Source organism: Psittacula echo (assembly GCF_963264785.1).
Source record: "Psittacula echo genome assembly, chromosome: 1".
NCBI classification, from domain to species: domain Eukaryota; kingdom Metazoa; phylum Chordata; class Aves; order Psittaciformes; family Psittacidae; genus Psittacula; species Psittacula echo.
This window is the reverse complement of record NC_137735.1, coordinates 138,080,894-138,099,171: the sequence shown is the minus strand read 5'-3', so window position 1 is coordinate 138,099,171 and position 18,278 is coordinate 138,080,894. Positions and strand designations below refer to the sequence as shown.

Genomic DNA, 18,278 nt, shown 5'->3' with positions numbered 1-18,278 from the left:
CTCTCATCTTATGATAACTATCCTCTGTTCTTACCTTTTCTTTTTTTATTTCCCTATCTTAAAAAGTTATTAATCTGAGAGGGCTTCTCTCTTACCTTTGAGACCATCTCGCTTCTTCAAGAAGTTTTGGCAGCAGCTGTCTTCAACTAGGATGGTTAGTTCATATGGGGAGATATACTTCTAACGTGACCACAAACTTGCACCCAGCTAGTTACAATCTGTTTACAACAGTCATATTTGCTCTTTGTATTTTATATTTTCCATTTACACATTCATTTTTCTTATTTATAAGCACACATCTTCTCATGATTCTATGATAGTTTTAATTAATTTTGATAAGGACACAAATAAAACTTTCTGGGGTGTAGCTTCATGCAGATTATATATTTGAGCTACCCCAGACTTGTTGGGTGTACCCTGATGAGCCTAGGCAATTTGTTACTAATCATTTTAATCAGTTTGCTCTAAAAGTTCTTCCACTAACACTTGAATTTGAAACAGACCATCTGAGACATCTGAAGTATGGGCAGGAAGCCTCATACATCCTATATAATTAACACAAATGCAAAAAGAGTCTTTGTAAGATTTGGTGCTAAAGATTTATTTTCTGCTAGTGTTCTCATGCCTTGATCCTTACTGGGCCTGGAGATTATTGGGTCTGTTGCTTCTGATGTGCCTGAATAGTTTCTCAAAGCTCTTTATGTGCCTGTCTTCTGGTTTTCACACGACTTAGCAGTTTTGCATCCAAATGTTTTCCACATTTGGTCACAATTTCTACTTAATGAAGTCTCTCTTCACCTGTTCCAGACTTCCCTCCTTTGCAGTTTAATAATTCTGAGTTTTGGTTGGTTTTTTTTTTCACTCCTTGTGATAGATGGCAGATATTAACTCTACCATTTAATAGGGTAGCTCTCAATACCACTGAAAGCTTTCTTTCAGGTGTTCCTTTAAACAATCTCCTAACGAGCTTGCTCCCTTAGGTGTAGTTCTCTCTATAAGATGTTACTGCAATATATTTTACACTTGCTCTTAAAACAATATGGATATCTTATTCATTATAGTTACTCTTGTAGGAGAGCTCAACAGTAATTTCACCTCAAGATAGGTCTTGTACACTACGTATTTGTCAAGAGCTACTCCTCTTGTGAGCTGACAGCTTATCACAAACCCCAATATATTGTTCTTCACTTCTACCTTTACTGAGCCTTCATACACATAACAACCATGTAATAACAGGAAATGTTTCTTCCCTCAGCATCTTGCCTCTTTTAGCGCTTCACAATAATGTTCTATCATGGTCAACAGCCTAACCCTCACCGTATTTTGATCTATTTGCACACAAATTCAAACCGTAAGTGTACTTTCTTGTCATGACATACATAGCTTTGATTGAAAACCCTAACATACAATAACGTATCTCCAAGAGTACAATATGCATTCTCATCTCTATGTAAATGTTTGCCCTCATGCTAACACCCTCTTGTACCAATTTTCTGAGACATCAAATATACCAGTATCTAGATTCCAAACCAGCATTCCAGCACTCACACTCCATTTTCACATTTCACGTTTTCTCCAGAAGCCCATCTACAACTGCTACTGGTCTGTCTTTTTCTAATACTTTATAAAGAGAAGCAAGCAGTAAATACATACATGATGGTGTTAATCCCTGACAGTTGTTGAAACATCTGCAGACCACAACCCACAATTAAGGCTCTTCGAGTTGGAGGGTATGTTAGCATTCTGCAGATCACAGGTCCAGCTTAAAAACAAAACAAAACACACACAACAAAAAAAAATATGTGATAGTTCTTAAGTGATCGCTCTCAAGACAACGTTCTCAGGCAAAACAGGCTTTGCACCTTAGTTTCAAACACACTTGGATTATTACAATTATTTCTGAACAACTCGATCATTTCACTTCTGCTTTTCTGCATGGTGCTACAAAGATGATTTTCAGGAAGCCCAGGCAAAAAAAATGAAACCGTTTTGTACACAGTGTATAACTCTCCTATATCATACTAACAGATTGCACATCTGCTGCAATTGAAGGTATGCAAAGTTATCACATAGTATCATTGTTGTTTCCTTTCTTAAAAACTCTCAGAGTTATTGAAAGGTTATTTCAGAAATGCCGTGACCACTGCTCAGATCTGGATCTTGCAGATACAGTGTTCTCCCTAGTCCCCCAAAGACCCAATTTCCACAAATCAACTGCAAGTGTGGGTACTTTGAAGGTATGGGGTAGATCTATTCTGCACAGCTGTAAAGCCAGCAGAGAGAGCACAAATTATTTGATTTTTTTCCATACTTTCGGTAGCAACAGTATGAGGCTGTATTCAGAAAAGCAGAAAATGGTTTCTCAATGAAGAGAAAAGCAAAAATTTCTGGCTGAGAAAGTTTTGTTCCCTGTTAATTTTGGGGGGGTTTTTTTAAAGCAATATCAGGCAAAACTCTAAAATACTTGACTTCATTATTTACTTAAATTTCTTTCTGTCTAAAGTGGTATTTGGGGCAAACACAGTCTGGTGAAAAATTCTATGTTTTATACATCTTACCACATCTGCTATACCCACTTAGAACACCAAAGATAGATCACAATAGCTACAGGTCAAAACAGTTGGAAAAAAGGAGATGAAGAGCAGATTTTTACATTTTCAAAGTCTTTCCTGAACATACAGAAAATATTAAATGTATTGATTCAGTATAAAACCTTGTATGGGTCTGTTAGCAAAAAACTATTTACATGCAAACAGTTTCAGCATCAGAAAGCTGATAATTTGTGAACAGACTCAAGAAGGGGGGATTGATAATATTTTCTTCATTGAAAAATAATTAGACCTACCTAAGGCAAAACTTAGTCACATAAAAACCATTCTGAATTCATATCCCAACTGTATCATCACTGAGCTTTGCATCTTTATTAATAACAGCAGAATGCAGTCTGACAAATTTTCCAGCTGTACATTCAGACAGTACATCCCACCTGTCTAGCCATACAGCCACATCACTACCTTCCAAATGTCTTTGAGAAAATCAAGTGACAGATAAGAAGAGCTAATCTATATATCTGGCACTACATTCTCAAGCAAGACACATGGCATTGCTGGGTAGACAAGTATATCAAAGGGTTTAGCAGTCAAATTAGCAAAGGGGAAAAACAACAAATCAGCACTCACTGCTGGTTTGGAGCAGTTCAGAGCTCAGACACACTCCTGGATTTCTAACAAATGCAACTATGAGCCTTTATTCACAAACAACAGCCCTCTGGCTTCCACACTTGGCATCACACCTGAGCATGGAGGAGTTGGGCTTAAAACTCTTTATCTGGCAATTGATTCTGCAGCATCTGTCATGAACCCAGGCTGCTGAATGCCTATGAGAGAGAGATCATCTGTTCTTCATAAACTTCATATGTTTATGAACACTTAATGGAGTTCAAAATGCATCTTTATCTCCAAAGGACCTTACAGCCAACCTAAATCTTCAAGTCCACCATCAATGACTATGCTCACTGAATAAGCTGAAATGCTACAGCAGAAGCTGTTAGTAAAGGAAGCAGAAATGTCCTAAGGAACTGATGCAAGGTTTCTAACAATTCCTGAGTCACTCAGCTATTTGATGGAAGTTATATAAAACTCTACTCACAATACAGCATTGTACAAAACAATTGGAAAGAAGGCATTAAAATGAATAGCTAGAAATTAAAGCAGCTGTTCCCAGACAATGCTTGCATCTCAGAGGGAGTCATGAACTCTCAACAAAACTTCATCACAAAATCAGTCTGTACGCTTGAAGTGGGGTCCTGCAGAATTTTTAAGACCATGCAGTAAAGTTTAGACCTTTACTTTAGATCTTTAGAGCATCCAGTCAGCTAAATTCAGTATGTACTTAGAATTCTCAGATTTCTGATTAATTGCATCGAAAAAATTATGCTAAAAATCATCATAATGGCTCAAGTCAGATATTTAAAAGTTTTACTCTAAATCTGTACCATGGCAACCGCACATATCAATAGACATACACAAAATTAAAGGATATTCTTTCATAAGATTCACAGCCCTCAGGTTTACAAACCAATAAACTGAACGAAAAAAACAGAAGAAATCATTAATCTCTATATTAAAGGAGCTTTACAAACTCCACTAAAAAACCCAAAGGACTTTGACCGTGAGGTGGCTGTTTTTAAAGCAGAAAATGAGTGTGAAACTTTTCATTAAAATTATCTAGCCCTCAACCCAACTATACTATTTTTTTTTTTCAATTTTCCTATCATCAATCCTGCCTTCCATCTTCTGTTGTGTTCATATATTACAGCCTCCTTACAGGTGAACACAACAAACAAATAAACAACTCTAGGCAAAACGTGTTTGTTATCAACAGAGAATGTGTCGAAACTAAAATTATATACATATGTATGAATTAGGTACATTTTTCTTCTGAAAATAAGTCTTCCGAAAACTGAAATTGTACTTCAGGCATTTCTGATAACCAGTAAGTCTGCCGTTGGTTATTATAATAGATTAAAAAGGCACAAACCAATAAATCTTTTAAAAACTGAAATCTTTAAAAAACGGAGCAACTTAATTGCTCACAGAACCAGAGGGAAACAGATGAGGCAAAAGATGCACCACAAAAAAAGTAACATTTGACAATTTTTATGATGGAAAAGAAAAGAGATATTTGTCTCCAGAAGCCGGTAGTTTTTTGCTTATGATAATTCAGCCTTAATTGCTGTTGTTTTCTCTTCAGACAGGAAATTTAGAAACATTCCTGCATTTGAACTACTCCATTTGAACTTGAGAAGCCACCAAGATGTTTGTTTTCCTTCTTCTAATCTATGAATTAAAATGAAGTCAAAAGGATGAGACCCATAATCATAATGTCATGATTAATTTAAGGAGACAAGATTTGGTTGGACTTTCTGTGGTGCGGTTTCAGATAATTACTTTATCTGAAGTAAATTTCCTTAATGCATATGCTCACAAGGGTTCAAAATATGCGACAGTAAAGGGCAGCTGAAGCTTGCTCTAGGAGTACAAAATGGCAGCAATAGATAAAGAGTAATGGAAAAATAAGGATACTGCTGCTGTAGAAGGTGACAGAATTACAGGAAATGATTCTATGATTACATGAAGTGGTGATGCATGAAGTGGATTGCTGTGGTATAACTGGCCTTTTCTTAGCCTGATCTAAACTGTCTACCTAACTAGACATTCATCCTTCTAATTAAAGGGCAAAAATAGGATTTGGAAGTCTGGCTTCACATCCAAAAAAGCCTTAGCAGCTTACACTGAGCTAAACAGGGGCAGAGGAGCTGTTCTTGTCAAATCATTGCTTCTGGAAAGTGAGTGATGCTTTCCAAATGTTTTAAGAGTGTTATATGAAACTTGTGACGCCAGATTCTTCTATTTTAGCTGTTATTCTTGTTACAACCCATAAGAAAATTAGGTTTAGAAACTGTGAATCACCTGTAAGGCACTTTAGTTTTCCTCTGTAGGTAAAACAGATTGTAAGGCAATCACAAGAGGCTGGGTGTGATCCACTGCCAACTACAAGATAGAGATGCTTTACAAAAACAACAAAACAAAACCCTAGTTCTGAAAGGAGTTTAAATAATGAAAGCTAAAAAAGCAGAAAAATGGGTATTGATGATGTCTCCACATCTCCTTCTGAAAATCTACTGTATATACTTTCAGGGAAATAAAAATATCATAGATAGACACAAAACCAACCTAAAAATCTGCCAGCAAAAGCAGGCAGACAGCTGGTGCCTGGAAACTTCATGATCCCCATTTCCTATAATTATTAGTACAATACCTGGCAAAATTTCACAGCCAGGAAACTATGGTTAGAGACCAGGCTCTGCCAAAGTCATTTGCAGGTTCAAACATTCTTTTGCCAGCTAATCTAGGTAACAGCTTGTAGCAACAGCTTAAAACTATGTAGGACTCCTGCCAGCATTTTGTGCTCTTGCTGTAGAGGATTGTTTCCAAAAAGGCAGGCTTAGCCAAGCAACAAGGCAGTCACTAATCAGTTTAGCATCAATTAAGCTCGACCTTCAGATTAGTTTCTCGGACCTGTTCTTGTCCTAATGCCAGTAAACACCCTCTCTTCCATCCAGCTAAATCTTCAAAGAACCAGTCTACAGTTGGATCAAAGAAAGAAATTCGGGCTGGTGATCTGGATAACAGAAAACATATACTGGAATCTTTTCTGTTTTGCCTTTCCTTACAAAAAGACAGCTTCCAGTCCAGCTTTCTCTGCATCATCTGCAGAACATTCCTCCACCTAAAACTCCTCCTCTAAAACACTTAGAGCTAGCTTATTTTCTGCATATGAATGATACACTAAAGCAAATACCCCTTCTGTCCTGGACTATGACATGAATATTTTCTAAAAATATCAACTGCATTCATTTCTCCTTTCTGTAAAATTTACCAAATCACAAGATCAAAACTGCAATATTTATCCTAAGAAGATATAGAACAATTTTACTTAAGTACCAGGCTCTTCCCCACTGTCTCACAATGTTTCCACATGGGAAGAACATTTCCACACTCGAAGAACCACTCCTAGTAAGGGAGGAAACTTCCTACCTCATATTGTTCTCTAATCCTCTGAGAAGGCTCAAAAGAAGGTTGCTTGCTTGAGTCCATTTCTGTTTGTTTGTTTGGGGTTCTTTTTGGTGTTGTGGGTTTTATTTATGCACAGCCCCCGATCAGCCAAGAATGAGAAAAGACTGTCAGCTTGCTTAATAACTCAGCGGTTTTAAGTTTTCCACAGCAAATACATCCAATGGTATAGTAAGACACTCTGCTCTAAAAGCAAATAAAAGCTAATTAGACATAACCACTTTGGTTCTAGAGAATTAAGTAGTCCAGGGAGTTTTATCATGCTCAGATGAACTGAATGGTTGTGTTTTTTTCTCAGGAAACCTGTATTTCAAATAAATAGTCCCTCCAAAAGATCTTTTTAATCCACACATTGAGAACAGAAACACTAAGAATAAAGATTTTTTGGGTTTGTTTCTTTTTGACAGCAAGTTGAGCTGGTCTTTTGGGAATCCTGAAAACAAAGCAGTTTTATCTGCAAAGAGAAAAAAAACCTATCTTTCCCTTGATACTACATTCTTTGATATAAAGCTTTGGTGATGGAAAATCTATATGACTGAGTACTTGAACAAAGGCAGCAGCATTTAATACCTCTGAATAGGACAAGAAGCAGTGACAAGTAGGGAAGCAATAAAAGGAGCTCATTCTGGCTCTGTATGACATGTTCTTTATAGAAAACAGGAAGTACTGTAATGAAGTCCTTTAAAACTGGAGAAACCATGACAAAACAGATAGCAAACAGAGAAGAATGGGTATGTAGATGATGCCAGCGGGAGCTGAAAGGCGGCACAGATAAGAGTCCATGCAGGTGGAAGAGGAACCCCAGAGTGGTACTGTCAGACCTCTGGAGCAGCGGAATGAGGGAGAGGAAGGTTGACCTGTTTCTTTGATAGGAAAACTGGGGTAGGGACAGAGAAAAGCAAGGATCACATTGTGCTTTCCTTCTAGCTGTGGCAGGCACCTTAGAAATAAAGCACCAGGTATCAAGGTGGACTTGTGCATACCTGCGGCCTGCAGTGTGGTTTTAGCAAACAAACACTTCTCCACATGGTCTGCTCTAGAACTGCTTTACACAGGAAGCAGTGATGTGATCCTCATTAAAGAAAGCAGGTGAGGAAAGATAAGGTGATGTAGCATCACACAGACACAACTAAAATAAGCCAAGCGTTGTAACAGCCTGAGGAGCTTCCCTCTCTACTCTCATCAAGCAACAAAGCGCAGTGCTGAGCATTTAGCAATCTGGAATTAAAAAGCTTTTTTAACCCTTCGTTTTATGTGAGAAAAGATGTCTAAAAGAAAACTGCAGTAAGGGCAGTTTCAAGAGTGTTTTTGGGGGTTTTGCCTTTTTTGTGTGTTGGTGGTGATGTTGCTGTTGTTTTCCAATTAAAAGAGCACCAGAAAAAGTGATGACTCTGTTCCCTCCAACCCAATCAGTAACCTCCTCTCAAGCTGATCTTCCCAGCTGTTCCTATATTAACAATCATACAGATACTGCAGTTTATTTCCTGGGCAATACACTTCAAGCCTTACATTTTTCAGGTTTTTTCTGCCAAAAACCTTACTTCAGTGATATTACTTTTCCCCCTCCATCCTTTGTTTCATGCCCTAAGCCAGTAGTTTAACAGTGAAAACAGATTTTCAGTCTTCGCCCTCCAAAAAAATACAACATGGGGACACGTTCCCAGGAGGGAAGAGGAGAAAAAGGAAATTTAATACAACTGAGAAAGGAGTCTGGTGGTCAGTGCAGGTCTCCATAGAAACTTATGGATGCAATCTGTTGTGTGTTACTCTTTTTTATTAATGGCATATTTAGTTTATACCATCTCCTTAAAAAAGTTAAAAAAAAAAAAACCACATTTATCTAAGGGATCTGAAAAACTCCTCACACTTATTTAAAATTCAGATGCCATTAGCAATAAAAGCTTCATTAAAAATAAAAGGAAAAAAGTTAAATTAGAGATGAGATCCATATTTAAACATTTGAAAAACCTGTTTTGAAATCAGTATCATTACAGCACAGCTCAGTTGGGTTCCAAAACTATCAGAGAGGAGAAAAATCAAATAATCACTGCAGGTTAAAGTCAAAGGACTTTCAAGTTTGGCTTCCTAACAACAAGAGAGCACCATCAGTGGGTGTATAGATGACAGAACAGCAGACCAGTTTGAAGTTAAAATAAGCCTTTAGAAACTGCTTCAACACTGGTTTTTTTACACTGAAGCATTTGAACTTGAGCACAAAGTTGAGTTCCACTAAAGACAGAAGGTCAGATACACACTCAAACAGTTCACTGAACTGCAGCCTAAGATCATACCTTATCTAAAAGTACTAGCTAATTTGCTACCTTTTAGTATTAACCATCTACTATCGGAAACACACAGGGTTCTAAGACAACCACTGTCACTCAATCACAGCATGTTTTTCAGCAGAGAAGGCCAACCACATCCTGGAAGGAGGAGTAGGTGCATTGCCAGCAAGTAGTTCTTCCCCTCTACACAGCACTTGCGAGACCCACAGCTACAAGCAGCACAACACCTTGCTTCGTGAGCCTGGAGGAGAACCACCAAGGTGGGCATGGCCAGAACTCATGACATACGAGGAGATGCTGAAACAACTGGGATTGTTCAGTTTTTTAAAAGAGAAGGTAAAATGAAAGATTTCTGCTATCTACAGCCACCTGCAGAGGGCCAAAGAGAGGACAGACCCAGATTCCCCAGAGGTGTGCAGGGGTAGGACAAAAGTCAAAAGACAAGTTGGAATGCGTAAGATTTGGACCAGATGTGAAGTCTGTTTATTTGGACCCATGGAAGTGGTCAAACACAGAAAGAGATACGCAGATAGCTTCCTGAACAACCTGATGTGATTTGGCCTGATTTGATTAGGGATTGGATTAGGCACCCGTTAGAGATCTTACATGAAAGCTACATCATTCTAAAATTTGTGCTGGTACCGGTTATTACAACCAATAATAATGAAAAAGAAAGTTTGGTACTCACAGTAGTCAAAAAATACCACAAAAATCCCACCCCACCCCAAAAAATCAAACTGAATATTAGGAATTAACGGACAATCATGACACTGTATGATAGTGCACTTCATTCTAATCCTATTAAAACCTTATTGGCTTTCCAACATTTATTAATAGTACTATTTTCACAGTTACCTTAAAGAGTGACTGAAAACCTTCCTTATATACAGATCCTGTGAACTCTACCATCTCCCTACTTACAACAGCAGATCCACCTGTTTTTGCAATTTTAGTCCTAGGCTTCATTAACCAAGAACCTCTCAGTCACACTGGACTGACAGCTTTTACCCTGAATTTATAACTTCTACAGAGAATGCAAACCAATATTGAAATCAGCAAGTGTAAAATACTTGACAACTCCCATAACTGGTATGAAATATGACATAGCAATAAGGGAGACCTTATTTCAGCCTTTCAGTATACTAGAGAGGGCTTAGAAGATAGATGAGGAGAGACTTTGTACCAGGGTCTGTAGTGACAGGACAAGAGGTAATGGTTTTAAACTAAAAGAGAGTAGAGTAGCTTGTATATAAGGAAGAACCTCTTCCCTGTGAGGGTGGTGAGGCACTGGCAGATGTTGCCCAGAGAAGCTGTGGCTGCCCCATCCCTGGCAGTGTTCAAGGCCAGGTTGGACACAGGTTGGAGCACCCTGATTTAGTGGAAGGTGTCCTTGCCTGTGGCAGGGGGTTTGGAACTAGATGATTTAAAAGTCCCTGTTCTATGACTGATAAGAGCTGTACGCAGTTCTGGTCCCCTCTGCATTCTCAAAAAAATAGGAATACAGTAGAAATGGGGGAAGATTGAGAAAAGGGCAAAAAGAACAATCAAATCAATGGACTGGTTCCAACATGCAGCACTAATAACACTATTTTTACAAGGCCCCTGGGTACTAAAATGCATATACAATTATACCATATTAGTGTACTTATGTCTGGATTCACAACAAGCTAGTATTAACAGTCTGTTTACTGTGATTCTGTCTTCGTTATCTTAGCTACAGATGAAAACAACAAATCAAGTACATCCTGCTCAAGCTGGAGTTAAAAAAAATTAGGAGTGGGAATGCAAAAAAGTTTCACAAAATCAGAAGTGCCACAATGAAGGTGAGCAAAGAACATGGTTGTTTCAAAAATAAGACAGCAAAAGTCCTGTATAAAGTGTCAGGTGCAAAACCAGAAGCACAGGTGTGACCCACCATGTGTTGGCCAGTATCTAAGCAGAATGGTGGCTAAATAGTCTTTGTCTGACACAGCATGGCCATTTTTACCAAACTGTCAAAAATCCACAGTGTAGTGGACACATGGTTCATGTCTGGGGTCCAGGGACAACAAGCAAAATATACGATTTACTGCAGATCATATCTTGCTGTAGCAGCAATGACAAATCAACCATCTGCTTAAGTATTAGCAGTGGCTAAAGTAATAATTTACAATATAAAAAGTCAGAGAACAGATAGCAATCTCTTGGGCTTTGATCCTAAGAAATGTTTTTATCACAAGAACTGGAGATTATGAAAAGCTGATGTTCGTAACAGCTTCCAAATCTTCCAGTTTCTGGAGGATTCTCATATAGCTTACGTGAATTTTTATGTTCCAGCCACTCTGGAGTTTCAGGCATAACAAAGTACTCCACAATAAAGTAGATCCCTGCAGCACTGAAGAACACAAGGAGAACCTGCCCTAGTCAACAAATGATGAATAAATAAAAAATAAGTAAAAGCTGGATTGGCACCAAACCAATCCTTTCTTTAGAGTTGGTCTACCTACACCCTCCTACAACAGAAAATCACTATTATAATAGAATCAGCATAACCATCTACTAAAAACACATCCACTGCAACAACTTGCTTTCAGATCCTCTCAGGTATCCCTAAGGTTCCACACAGGAATATGTTATGTTCAGCTTCTTCCTAATTTCATTTGCTAATGCTCATTTTTGCAGGGAGACAAAAAGCAATGATGGAAACAGAATAAGCACCACGGCATGTACAGCAAAATCAATAAATATCCTTCTACATGTAAAATACACAAGAAAATCCATGCTAGACCAACTGTTGCACATGGAAGATGCTGTTACAACAAGCTATTTAAATAGTTCTGGTCTGCTCAGGTTCCAGGCCAAATCTATTGCAGTTAAGAAGTAATACCTGGGGAAAAACTATCCGCATTACCACCCTGTTGACATTTTTAAGGTTTCTTGCATAAATGCAGCAAGCACTCTCAGCTGAAACACTATTAAAAAAGAAAAATACTTAAATGCCTTTTAGAAAGGCAGTAAGAGCATAAACTGCATTAAGGAAAAAGCTGATTTTAGGACCAACATGAATTCTTACTTAGGGCTTCAGAAGCTCTAAAATGTGCTCTAGCTGAAGTCAAAGATGACACAAGGCAAAATTCAGATAGCAGTTCACAGCATCCCAGCAACTGGTGGTTACTGATTAGCATTTCAGTTTCCCCAGGAGCTCATGGTTTTCCTAGACTTGAGGGTAAAAATATCATCAGCATAGCTGGAATTTCAGGTAACTTTCCTGGCTTCAGGGCAAACTGGAGACTTCTCATTAATGATCAGTTGTCACTCAGAGAAGCGATAGAATTCTACCCAGACAAGAACATCCTCTCTCATACACAAGCTATTTTTCCAGAGGTGAAACAACTTCTTATGAAAAATAGATGTTTCAAGGATAAGCACTAAAAAGAACAGAAATTGTATCAAGTCCTACCCCCTGTTTACCAGAAAAAAAGGAAGGGGGCAATTACTCCATTTAGAATTTGTCAGGGTGCAGAGACTGACAAATCTGAAGGCGTCAACAAAACTGCTTCATACCATCAGTGAGTTACAACAGTCTGGTTTGGCACTGGATTGGGTCAGGAAACAATGAAGTTAATTTTCAGTGTCAGATATAAGAAGCATCTGCATCTTTATTTGGATACCAGGAAAATATTTTCATGTTCAATATTTCAGTAAAAGCATCATTGCCGAACTGTGTCTCCTGCCAGCTGTCACCAACCTATTATGCAGGCTGCAAGGAAAAATTCTTGGGCAGGAAGTCTGGGGGAAACTTGTAAACAAAAAAAGAGGATGAGCAAAGCTGGAAGAAAGCTGCAGTGTTTGGACCACCTACATTTCAGGGTGGATTTCCAAATATCTCCATTCACTGACCTCGTATTTCCTGCTTTCCCTGAGCTGACACAGTCGCTGACAGAAATCACTGCTGTTGATGAGGCAGGCTGTGAAGCTAATCTGAGAAGCTAATTCATTTCTATTCTCCACCTATACATATATTTGTATGTTCTCCACATATCTACACCTATATGTATTCTGCACCTACACAGGTAGGATGAATATACAAGCAGACAAGCATGGCAGAAGGTGGAGAGTGGAAGTAAGAATGACTTGCCTGATTACAGCACATGGAGAAAAATAAGGCAGATAGAGAATCAAGTTTACAATATAGAAATGACACCACCTTTGATGAACTTACAATCTCAGGCTGACTTTGAGCAACCAGAGAAAGATTTCAGCTTTGGAGAGAATCAGGGTAATATATGCTAGATAATGATGATTTTTCATAGAAATGGATGGATAAAAAAAAAAGCCAACTACGCTTGCAGTCATAAACTGGTTTCTAAAGTTTTTTTGCCAGATAATTATCAGCCTACAAAGGCATGCATGACCTAACATTCATCTGGAGGGAACAGTAGATGTTTAAGATCAAATACAGTAAAACTTGCAGAGTAACGCTGAGATATGAAAGCCATCTGACTTGATGCATGCATATAGCACAACTAAATACAAACTGATCATCTGCATTACCAAAAATTACTCAAGTGTAAATTCATACTTAGTATAATACACTAAGTGCAAGCTACAAGAAAAGTTTGGCCATGGCATAGTAACTTTGAGATCAGTTCCACCACAAAGAAAAGTGATTTCCTTAAGGACAGAAAATACTATGAAGTCCTCCGCTCCCTGGAGAAGTGCTAACTTTGACTGGGGTAAGGGGAGGATACACATAACCCACCAGACTCAATTATCTTCAGGCTTAATAACATGCTTATACACTAAGATGTACAACACATTTTAACATAGAAGCTCCCTCATTTGTGACAAAAAATGAATTCCTCTGGGCAATAAGCAGATAAGAAACAGTATGACCATGTGCATCTTGGCAAGTGCAGTAGGCAGGGATTACCAAGTCAAAGTTGTTTGAAGCAGAGGTCCCTAGATGTACACGACATGCTGTTTTATGTCAGAATAGATTTAGCCTGGTCCCCTAGGCAGAACATCATCATGCATGGGGCTGTTAGAAGCTGCCCTGAGACTCTCATTGATTAGAACTTTCATATCTCCGAAAGACTCCAAGCCCACTGAATGCATCCCTGTAGCGAATCTCCAGTTTAATTTCCCCTGAAGGAAGTTACTCCATGGGCCTAACACTGTTTTGCAGTCTGAACAAACAGTACATGAGGGAGACGATGAGAGACGCGAAGAGACTCACTGCAGAACTATGCTGCTGTTCAGAGCCAAAATGTTAATGCAGGTGCAGTTCAATGCATCTTTCAGTAGCTGACAGCAACCAGAATGGTTCTGCATAAAACCACAGTAGGAAAAAAGCAATATAAACTGCTCCTATTAAATATCAGGTTTTATTTAAAATTCATTTAGAAGAAATATAGGACAAAATTAATTCAGTATTTTGTAATGCTAGCACAATGTATTCCATAGTGGAGCAGTTCCCTGGAGGTTTGAGTTTTATTCTTTTTCCTACCTATTTTTTTCCCCCCCTCCTCATTACTAGTTTTGCAAGTTCATCCTAAAATATGAGAGTCACCTCAGGTTCTTTATCACTGTTGTCAACAGCTTTTGGCACGAAACAGAAGGCTTTTTTTATTTTCCTGTAGGATTTTTTTTTCTTCTCCACAGAACTGTAAGGTCCTAGTCCCTTCAGCCAGGCTGTACAGCTTTTTACTAGACAAGCCTAGTATATAATGATAAAAATCACACGGGTTGAGGAAGGAGCAGGGGAAAAATAAAGGCGAGTCCTGAGAGCTGATTATGTTCTATGCCCTCTTCTTGCATACTGGATTTTTAGGAACAACCAACACACAAGGGGAAAGGAATTTATAATTTTAGAATAGATTTGCCAGAAGAGGTATAGAACATGGAATAAGTTGGCTTTTGTTTTTTAAAATCAGCTTGAAGAAGTGTTTACCATGTTGCTACTGAAAGCCAATAGGAACTTTAGTTCAAATAACAACCAAATCTTGTCTATTAGGAACAAATTTAGGTAACTAATCCAATGGAAATGTGAACACCGAAGAGGTTAATTTATCAATGCTACTGCAGTGTGTTTTCATACTTCCAACTTCAGGGAAGGATTTCAATTTCAGTGCATTTTAAATTTCATACTTTCAGAAAGAAGCCTTCACATCAAACACTTTACTTTCAGCTGTTCCATGACAACACCAGCTTTTATTTGGGCCAACCTGCAGACACCTTCTGACCATTTAAATGAAAGTGTCAATGCAGGCTTCTCATCCTCGCAGTCACCTGAAGCATCCTATCTCATCTTCTGCTTCCCGGCCTTTACCTGCAGATCACTGCTGGCCGTTCTGCAGCAGCCAGGGAGGTCTCAGTTCCTGTGTGGCTCACACTTCCCTCACAGGTCGGTGCCAGTTGCTTGGAAACACTGCAGGAAGGGCATTTTGCATTGGCTTTAGATAATGATGAGCTCAACTGATAGCAGCTGACTGAAGATGCTTTGAAGTTTTTCCATATTTCAAACCAACCTTTGCAGTATTAAGAAAAACCCATGACACATTTGAAGAAGCTGAGCAAGGTCAGGATTGAATTAGGACAAAAGGAAGTAGAAAACTGTGGTTGAGAGTCTAGCTGTAATTTACTGAGAGAAAAAAAAAACTTACCAAACTTCTCAAGAAGTAGTTTTGAAGAAAACTATTTGCTGCTCTCAGATGAGAGGGCTTAGGAGAAAATGTTTACTTAGGCCACAAAAATACAACCCATCTCACCCGCATTGACTCTAAGTACATCAAGTCATTTAGAACTAGCACTTCCAGGTGCACTGCAGATCTCTGAAAAGGAATGCTGGCTTTTTCACTTCCAGTCCAAATGTGGGAGGATCAACCAGTGGCTGCTTCTGCTTGGGTCAGTCTGCGTACTGTGGGTAGCAGCTGGCTGACAAGGTGATCCAGTGAAACCTGGATGATGGAATGGAGCATGTTACAGGAACACTACATGCTACATTCTGCATCTTTAATACATGAAAATGGAAGTGGTCCAGTAGCACTCACCATTAAAGGAAAGCACAAGTGTTTCCCATGAGAATAGTGAGGCTAGGCTATAACTCACCATCCACAATGGACAAGGGAGAAGAGGCAAAGTTGTGGGACCCAGCAACATTTCTATCAGCAAGAAACACCCAAAATTCAGAAAAACAACACCAATCTCTATAAAAGGAGCTGGGGGAGCAGCAGCCTGTGAGACAGGCACAGATCCAGAGGAGTGAACCCACACACATGCCAGCAAAGGAGAGCAGCACATGTTGCCCTTACTCAGAAAGGACACGCGAGGGTGGGTAATCCGGCTCCAGCCCCTGGAAGCTTCGCAGCTGAGTCAGGCGACTGCTTTTGCTTCCGTGCTCTCTACATATGGCTGCTGCTGCACAGCCAAGTGTTCACCTCAAAAACACCAGAGACCCTTCACCATGCAGCTCAAACCTTCCACCAGCAGCCACCAACGCTACAGAGAAATAGTGGTTTAGGGAGGGAGTGCATGCCTCCAAAGATGTGACACGTGATGCTATTTGTATTAGAAGAGAGACCGAATTAGTTTATTTTTACATTGATTCTTCCAGGTAATTCACTCTGTAAACTAACCTGTAAGCATTAAGTCTAGAAGAAATTAAAGAAATGTCACCACACTGTGCTGCAATATAAGAATTTATATTTTAAACAAGTGACCTTTCCCAGTAAAGAACAGCAACTCAATTCCTTGACTGAGAGCAGTGTTTTTCTTCACTATTTAGGTCTGATAGATGGCATTGCAATACCACTGATTTAAAACAGGAGGTTTTTCTGTTCTCAGTGAACAAAGGCAATGATCACAAATGTCACCTACGTGACACACTTCTTCCCAGGCCTCAAATAAAGAGAAGCTCTCAAAAGCAGCCAACGTGACTTAACAACAGCAAAAACATACGGTTCTGTCTAGGAGAATGACATCACAACATTTAAGTAACCATTTCAGACGACCAGCATACAAAATGAGCACCATTGTCCTCCTTCTCCTGTGCAAGGTGACAGTGAACCACCCTGACTCTTCAGCCCATGAAGCTCTAACAATACACACTGCTGTAGGAGAAAAATCCCCTAACTCAGCATTTGTTATCCAATTTAATCATGTAAATCAGGTCTCTTAAACACCCTTCCTAGCTCCCACACTGTACATACACTTTGTTCCTCCCAAAGGCCAGGTATTTCCTTTATAATCTCAAAGTTCACTAATTACACTAACACCCTGTGTCACTTCACCACAAGGAACAACCGGAAAGATTGTATAGGTTGTGACTTTTCCACAAACGCACTGTCTAACTTTTAAATCAGTAAAGAAAGTCTTTATACTAAAAACAATTAAAGTTATTCCAAGCTCAAGCACTGTGACACAGATCTAACATCTGCATCTCAAACATCTTCCCTTATTTTACAAATATGGAAAGAAATATTTAAGAAGGTAGTAAACACATTAATCTGTAACCTGACTTTTGGTTGTTCACATTTGGTATGTACTGGAAGGCAAGTATCAAAGACATATAGATACTCAACAGCAGAAAACCAAACTGAATTACAGCATGATAACAGCTTTTCAGTTAATACGAGGAGAACAAATGTTTATTTATTTTTTGCTTGCTCTTGTTTCCTCAAAAAGCAATACCATGATGCCAGCAGTCTGGCATCAAAGAAAAAAGTAAAGTGAATAATGCAAGACTTTTCAGAATGAACTGTACAAATAATTCAGTTGCTCCTTAAAGTGCACTTCATGTTTTATATACAAAATGGGGGGGGGGGATCTATGGACTGTATTTGAAACTATTTTTTTTACATTCTGTGGACATATTCAGTTTCATGAAGTAAAGAAAAGTAAATTTAACCTGGAAATGTACACAGATACGTACTCAGAATGAACACTTCAGCCATCTCTTCCAGGTATACCAAAGTGTATCTGATGGTCTTGCTTGCCCCAGAAGTAACAAATCTTTCTGGATTTGGGTAGCCCAAAGAGGTTTGAAGAGAAAGATTCATTAATAATTTATCCTTGAGGAGGACGAAGGGGAAGACACACAGTGTCACTGAAACACTACACTTCGAACAAGTGAGAATGCACTTCCCTTCTCCCTGCTCTTTTTCAGAGTCTGATTGTTCACACTAATATTATAGATTGACAGAATCATTGGAAAAACTTTTACAAGCCCATTTGTTTCCCGCTCCAGTATGGCAACACTGTCATGATGTGTGCAAACTGTCCAAACTAATCTTTTGGACAGTGCAAGAACTTGGGGTAGGATATTGCTGAGCTGCACCACTGCATCACTCATTAACAAATGATGCACTACACTAAATGG

General features: G+C 38.9%; 1 protein-coding gene across 1 annotated transcript in view; it reads right to left on the bottom strand.

Annotated features, from left to right (window-relative positions):
• The window catches only part of SLC2A13 (solute carrier family 2 member 13), a gene marked incomplete at both ends in the record, with an annotated part of 166,198 nt that overhangs the window by 88,299 nt on the left and 59,621 nt on the right, over positions 1 to 18,278 (bottom strand). The window contains one exon of the mRNA XM_080610693.1: positions 1,654 to 1,762. Coding sequence (XP_080466819.1) covers positions 1,654 to 1,762 — 109 coding nt within the window. The remainder of the gene's footprint in view (positions 1 to 1,653; positions 1,763 to 18,278) is intronic.